Raw genomic sequence first — 7,795 nt, forward strand, 5'->3', positions numbered from 1 at the left:
AAAAAGAAACGTTTCGCCCCTCATCCAAGAGGCTTCGTCAGTCTGAGGCCTAGCCATCTGGTATTACCCAGAAGCCACCCTGACTCTTGTGTTTCAAGCCTGCCTCAGATACCCCTGAAGTCTGGCCTTTTCACTACCTGGACCAAACCCAGGAGGTAAACCCATTCATTCCTGAATATTTGATATTTGGTTTTCTTTATCTAACTTCGTGTTTAAGAAATTAGGTGGCATTGATTTCATGTTGAAATGTGACTTTGAGGTTTCAAAATTACCTCTGAAACTCTGCTTTTCATCAGCAGGTCCTGTTTTACTGGAAAATGATTTTCAGGCATAACTTTAGTCCACATAATGTCCCATTGTGGAAAAACAGGGTGATGCTAAAGAGAAGAAAATAAATGTTTATGGAAGGATGGATGGAAAAACAGATTTGGTCTATTGTTCATTTGATAAATGATAAAGGAGATTAGTTAAAATACAAAGAATTTTGTAATAAATATAAAATAATTTGTACCACTGAGGATTATAAAAAAGTGATTGATAACATTCCAAATGTTATGATTAATTTAATCAAGAATAACTTAGATCAGATACCGACCCCCAGATTGCGTAAAATAATAATTAATGATATAAACTTTGTAGATGAAAAAATTGCAATAACATAGTTTTGAGAAATATTTTAATCAACGAGATCTATCCTGGGACCTCCAAAAGAACATATCAATTTAAAAACTTTAACAAACAAGAAATTAGATCAATCAGAACTAAATTTTTGAAATTTCCAATCCCTCCTAAAGTTAAAGAAATCCACTTTAAAATTGTAAATGAAATTTACCCCTCACAGGAGTTCTTTAAAAAAGTATTCAATTTTGAAAAGTAGAATTATTATTTTTGTAAATCTTTGTTGGAATCAACAAAATGTGTTTTATGAATGTGAGACTGTAAGTGGTTTTTGGAAGGAGATACATAACAGGTTGATATCTAAGTCTCTTCAAATTGTTTTTTTATTTCCTGGAAAGAAATCAAATTTGGAATTTTATTAAAGAATTTAAAAAAAATTGAATATTATATTGTTTGCCAAATTCTAGATTCATAAATGTCATTTTACAAAAGCTCTTCCAATTGTAAAAGCGTTTAAAAAATGAGTTTTTATTATTTGGTAAATCTTTTTTTTAATTTTAATTAATTAAGCACCTGCAAACTTTTCTCTATCATATCAGAGTTTAAGTTGTTATAAACCCCAGGTCTTGATTTAATTTTTGCTTTTAATATCTTAAGGTAATGTGATTTCCTTAAGTTTCTTTTTTTCCCTGTTCAATTGTCTACATATTCTGATGTTAATAATAACGAAGTTATACTAATATGTCATATTCTTGGATAAAAATTGTGTTATTGATAGGGAAGTTTAGTTTTAATATGTTAGCTGAAATAGATTTGTTACATGTGAAATTGGCATTTTTTAAATGTTTTTTGTTATTATTGTTATGAAAAAACTTTTTGCCTGCGCGTTTCAGTTGTTTGTCCATAAGGGCTTTCCGTAGTGTAGCTAGACGCATTTACCACGCCGTTTGAAAAACATTTAGCTGGTGAGTGAATTCGTTAGCATACCGGTAGATGTATCTAACAAGGTTGAGTCAAAACCTCCGTACGAATTATTCTTTGTTTGAAACGTTTTGTCTTTTATCCAAAATAATTATTCAGTATTTGAAGCTGTAAGCAATCTTAGTCCTGTACAACACCTTCGCGTAGTGGATTAACAGCAGCGTCCGTGCTGCTTATAAAAGCAAAAATAAAAATAGTCTGAAGGATTTTCTCTGTTTTTTGGTTCGTTATGATACGACAGTAATTTTATAATGTATTTAAAAGATTATTGGTGTTATTGTTAACGGGTTAACGGAACCATTGGTAGTTAGCCGTTAGCCGGCTACTTGTGCTAGCCGGCTAACAGCTAGCTTGTGCATTTGCACAACATTAGCGTTAATTTGTTCGCGTTTAGGTAAATCATATAAGATAACATGTTCCTTTAAGACATGGTTTGAGATTTTCAATGGAGTGATGCAACTAACTTAGTGAATGCTAATTTTTTTTTTTTTTTTTTTCATTTAGCCTTTTTTTATCCAGGTTAGTTTTATTGGGCCACGAGAACTCTTTTTCAAGGGAAACCTTTTTTTTTTTTTTAGGGAGCACATGGTGGGGGTTAAGGACCTTGCTCATGGGCCCAGAGTGGGGCGAATGAGGGTGGGGGCAAGTGTGGGTGTTTCATCTGTTTAATTGTGGTTATTTACCGGTACACATACTTTTTTTCATTTTTAGGAACTAAGTCAAGATGAGTCTGAGAAAGCAGACGCCGAGTGACTTTCTGAAGCAGATAATTGGAAGACCTGTGGTGGTCAAACTGAACTCTGGTGTTGATTATAGAGGTAAAGCAGCCAACATGACAGAAGTCTTCTTGTTTCCTGATCTACAGCTGGAAGGTAGACTAATCCAAACCATTGTTTGTGTGAATGTACAGGTGTTTTGGCCTGCCTGGACGGTTACATGAACATTGCCATAGAGCAGACGGAGGAGTATGTCAATGGACAGCTCAAGAACAAGTACGGGGATGCTTTTTTGAGAGGAAACAATGGTGAGAGTTCACATTTTATTACACATCTTCAGCACATGATCCACAAGCGATGCAGTAAAAATAAAATTGACAAGATTATGAAAACTGTACAATCCCAAGTCAAACCGCAGGATCATCTTACATAAACGCATTCAAATAACCTGATATCATTTTCACATGCATGACACTTGAATTTGAAGGTGATTCACATGCCAACACAATTTATTACAAATATAAATGTTCTGTGCATTGAAGACCACAACATTACACACAAACCTGGTGAGGTCAGGTAATTAAAAGTAAGAATGGCACTTTGCGCTACTGCAAGGTGCCATAAAATTAAAATTATATAATGAATTAACATTTATTGATATTTTACATTTTAGGACAAAATAAAAGACCTTCATGTAAAGAAGGAAAAACAAACAGTAGTTCATACCAATTTTGCAAAAGAAATTACAACACTGGACCATGCAGGTTTTTAGAGTCCTTTTATTTGTGGTAAAATTATTAGTTGTACCACGTTAAAGTAGTAAAGCATAAATGTGTGTATAAAAATTATGTAATTTTGTTTGATATGCAGTTGTGACTTATTATTATTTTATTTACTTTGACTTTAATTACGTTTTATTTTTCTCATTCTTGTTGTCAAATCACCTCGTCTAAGCAACTTGAAGGTTTTCTAAAAGTTTTCTGGCTGATTTGCAACAAAGATCTCAATGTAAGGCTGGAAGTTGGAAGAGAAGTACCGGTAGCTAAATCTAATCATGTTTTGCTCCTTGTATAAGTCGTATCATTCAAGCGTTTGCAAAAATGTGACGGAAAAACTGCTTAAACTAGTTGTTTATAAAAACACTAACTTGATTTTTGTGTTGGTTTTGGTCAAAGCGTCAAATAGCCTCAGGTTGCAGACCCCTGGTCTTGTGTGAAGGCTATTAGACATTCTAGTAGTTTTTTTTCTAAATAAACCAAAATTACAACAAAATAAAACTGATAAGGGTTTTGATTAACAAACTAAGAAAACAGGCAAAACTAGCCTTCATTTGTTTAAATCTTAGGTGGAAGAAGAATCTCACCCTCAGTGTTGGCAAACAATAGGTCTAGGATCAGGGCGAGTGCACAAAACGTTCTCCACAAAAACCTCAGACAAGTTCATTGAGGATCCAACCTGCTCTCGAGTTTTCTTCACGGCCATGTTTGCAAATTTTTAATAATCAGATTGATTTTCAAACATTTATGTTTGAGAAAGATTACAGAAATTTTCATGGTGTAAAACCTCAGTAGATATTATTTAGCTAGAGAAACTACTGCAGCAATACATCAGACTCTGTCATACCTACTCTTAGCCAGTATTATTATTATTTTTACTTTTGCTTTTTTCAGTTGTAACATGGTTTTTGTGTGGAAAAACTCTTTTTTTTTCAACTGATTATAAAAAAAAAAGAAGAAATTTAAGGACTTGTAAATGTGGGTGATTAGTTTTTGACATACAATAAAGGTAAATAACAGCCAGTATAGATAATTTATAAAAACTTACTCTGTTGTCTAAAGGAATGCTACAGTCTGAATAGAGAGCTAAATGACTGTCAATGGGAGTTCATGTTAATCAGTTGAGAGTCCTTGTAATGAGACGACATCAGTATTGGTTCACTTCAAGAATTTTGTCATGGCTTAACTTGTTTTTTTATTCACCACAAGAGTCAGAATTTCTGCTCTTTTGAAGTGATGTTCATCATCTTCTTGCTCCTGGCTTCATTTTCCAGACAACAGCCAAGTACTGTACCTACTGTATGATTCAGTGGTGAATGTGAATCATGCTGGCCAGTTTAGAGTCTCTAGATGGAACTATTTTAGTCGTAAAGGTGCAGGTGGCTGAATGTACATTTGTGTATAAGCTGAAGTAAAATATAACAACGTACTTGTCTGGTTTTCAATCCATCTGACAGCCATATGAATCTGCTCAGTATGACCAGGGCAAATCAATTCAGCTTTAAGAGGATAAATTTGACTGTAGGTCAGTGCTCCCCACAGACGATTTGTGGTCAACCATAGGAAGTAAAGGGTGGGTGACTTCAAAGAGCACTGAGCATAAATAATCACTTGTTGTAACGAACATTGTATTCACAAGACAACCATTCTTTCCTGCTGGGGCCAGCTGTATTTGGTCAATCCAACAAACTTCTTTGGAGTAACAACTTTAGCATTCATTCATTCATACATACATATGTACATGCATACTGTACATGCATACTGTACATGCATATGTACATGCATACTGTACATGCATATGTACATGCATACTGTACATGCATACGAAATGGATGATGAAAAATGGATGATGCATTTCATCTACTTCTGAAAATGAAGCCAAAACATTCAGTTTACAGGTGCTGCCATATTGTCTTTTTGGAGCCACACTTGGCATGCAGAGCTCTAACTCCTGACTACACACAATTAGTGTTTTTTCTTTTATTGTAAACATCAAATAACTAATTACAGCAAAAGGCTTTAGAAAAATGATTATATAGACCTACAGCTGAAAGGTGAACTATTTGAGTCTGAGACTAGCTCCTCCAGCAGACCCTGAGCAGCCTGGACCCCAGGCCGACCAGGTGATGGTCTGGAGTAAGTGCAGTGCTAAGGCTAAGCCCCCAGTTCACCACCGACCTGTTCACGTTTCCAATCGATTTTCCTCGCTCAGTGACTCACCCTCTTAGAAGCAGCCCCTGGTAATTTGCAGCCCCATAGTCTGAAACGTGGGACTCCAGCGGCCACAGTCAAATGCATTCAGGGGACCAGAGCAGGCAACATTGAATCCTACCTGAAACTGCTGACTAAGGCTAAGGTTAAATACTGTAAGATTAGCATTCACGTCAGGTTATTGACACCCGGTTGTGTCAATTGAAGGTCACTAAAATTAATGCTGCTCTGGTGTGTAACTTTGCAATAACTAGTTTTCTTTCTCCCCTCCCCAACCTGACCAGCGATGACACTTAGTCGTATGTCGTCGTTCAACCCCTGACTGTCCAGGTGGTGTCCTGATAACAACTTGGGCCACATTGGTAACTGGCGAGATTTTTGGGGCAAACCTGTTCTGATGTGGAAAGATGGCATCCTTCCCACTTTGGGTGAAGCTGCTATTCTTTCTAGAATAAGATTTTGTTTGTCCTCCAAATTATTGACAACCCAGGGTCCAGTCCAGGAAGCAGAGTTGTAGTCCTCCACACCTCTCTGCTGCTTCTCCTCTGTTACCCACCCACACCCCCACTGAAACAGTGTCAACTCGCCCACGGCTCAAATTAAAAATCTGTTCTAGATAAATAAATCAAGAGAATCTTATAAAAATAAACACAGTTACTTTACCAGAACAATAGACTAAAATCATTAAATGTGGATTGTTGAACATCAGATCTCTTTCCTCTAAGTCTCTGTGAGTTAATGATCTGATAACTGATCATCATATTGATTTATTCTGTCTGACAGAAACCTGGCTAAAACAGGAGGATTTTGTTAGTATTATGGAATCCACTCCTGTTAATTATTTAAATTTTCATGTTCCTAGAACAACTGGCCGAGGTGGAGGAGTAGCTTCTATCAGTCAGGATTGTTGATTAATGCTAAACAAATTATTAGATATAATTATTTTGAGTCGTCGTCCCTCAGTCTTTCTCATCCAAAATGGAAATCTGAAAAGCCACTTTCACTAGTTGTTACAATACGTACAGTGAGGAAATAAGTACTTGAACACTGCGACTTTGCACCTTCTCCCACTTAGAAATCATGGAGGGGTCTGAAATTTTCATCTTAAGTGCATGTTCACTGTGAGAGACACAATCTATAAAATACAATTCGGAAATCACAATGTATGATTTTTTTATAATTTATTTGTGTGTTACTGCTGCAAATAAGTATTTGAACACCTGTCAATCAGCAACAATTCTGGCCCTCAAAGACCTGTTAGTCCTCCTCTAAAAAGTTCACCTCCACTCCACTGATTATTCTAAATTAGAAGCACCTGTTTGAGGTCGTTAGCTGCATAAAGACACCGGTCCACCCCACACAATCAGTAAGACTCCAACTACTAACATGGCAAAGAGCGTCCAAAGACACCAGAGACAAAATTGTAGACCTCCACAAAGCTGGAAAGAGCTACAGGGCAATTGCCAAGCAGCTTGGTGAAAAAAGATCAACTGTTGGAGCAATTATTAGAAAATGGAAGAAGCTAAATATGACTGTCAATCTCCCTTGAACTGGGGCTCCATGCAAGTTCTCACCTCGTGGCGTATCAATGATCCTCAGAAAGGTGAGGAATCAGCCCAGAACTACACGGGAGGATCTGGTCAATGACCTGAAGAGAGCTTGCACCACTGTTTCCAAGGTTACTGTGGGTAATACACTAAGACGTCATAGTTTAAAATCATGCATGACACGTAAGGTTCCCCTGCTTAAATCAACAAACGTCCAGGCCCGTCTTAAGTTTGCCCATGACCATTTGGATGACCCAGAGGAGTCATGGGAGAAAGTTATGTGGTCAGATGAGACCAAAATAGAACTTTTTGGTCTTAATTCCACTCGCTGTGTTTGGAGGACGAAGAATGATTAGTACAATCCCGAAAACACCATCCCTACTGTGAAGCATGGGGGTGGAAGCATCATGTTTTGGGGGTGTTTTTCTGCACATGGGACAGGGTGACTGCACTTTATTAAGGAGAGGATGACCGGGACCATGTATTGCGAGATTTTGGGGGAACAACCTCCTTCCCTCAGTTAGAACATTGAAGATGGGTCGTGGCTGGGTCTTCCAACATGACAATGACCCAAAGCACACAGCCAGGAGAACCAAGGAGTGGCTCCGTAAGAAGCATATCAAGGTTCTGGAGTGGCCTAGCCAGTCTCCAGACCTAAACCCTATAGAAAATCTTCTTTGGAGGGAGCTCAAACTCCGTGTTTCTCATAGACAGCCCAGAAACCTGGCTGATCTAGAGAAGATCTGTGTAGAGGAATGGTTCAAAATCCTGCTGCAGTGTGTGCAAATGCAAACCTGGTGAAAAACTACAGGAAACCTTTGACCTCTGTCATTGCAAACAAAGGCTACTGTACCAAATATTAACATTGATTTTCACAGGTGTTCAAATACTTATTTGCAGCAGTAACACACAATTAAGTTATTTAAAAAAAAAAATCAACATTGTG

General features: G+C 37.1%; 1 protein-coding gene across 1 annotated transcript in view; it reads left to right on the plus strand.

Annotated features, from left to right (window-relative positions):
• Positions 1–1,529: 1,529 nt before the first annotated feature.
• Positions 1,530–7,795, plus strand: part of lsm6 (LSM6 homolog, U6 small nuclear RNA and mRNA degradation associated) — an 8,411-nt gene continuing 2,145 nt past the window's right edge. The window contains exons 1-3 of the mRNA XM_037689850.1: positions 1,530–1,583; positions 2,311–2,417; positions 2,510–2,623. Of these exons, the coding sequence (XP_037545778.1) occupies positions 2,324–2,417; positions 2,510–2,623 (208 nt within the window). The 5' untranslated portion in view covers positions 1,530–1,583; positions 2,311–2,323. The remainder of the gene's footprint in view (positions 1,584–2,310; positions 2,418–2,509; positions 2,624–7,795) is intronic.

This window comes from Nematolebias whitei, chromosome 16, assembly GCF_014905685.2.
Source record: "Nematolebias whitei isolate Nwh7 chromosome 16, NemWhi1, whole genome shotgun sequence".
Classification (NCBI taxonomy): domain Eukaryota; kingdom Metazoa; phylum Chordata; class Actinopteri; order Cyprinodontiformes; family Rivulidae; genus Nematolebias; species Nematolebias whitei.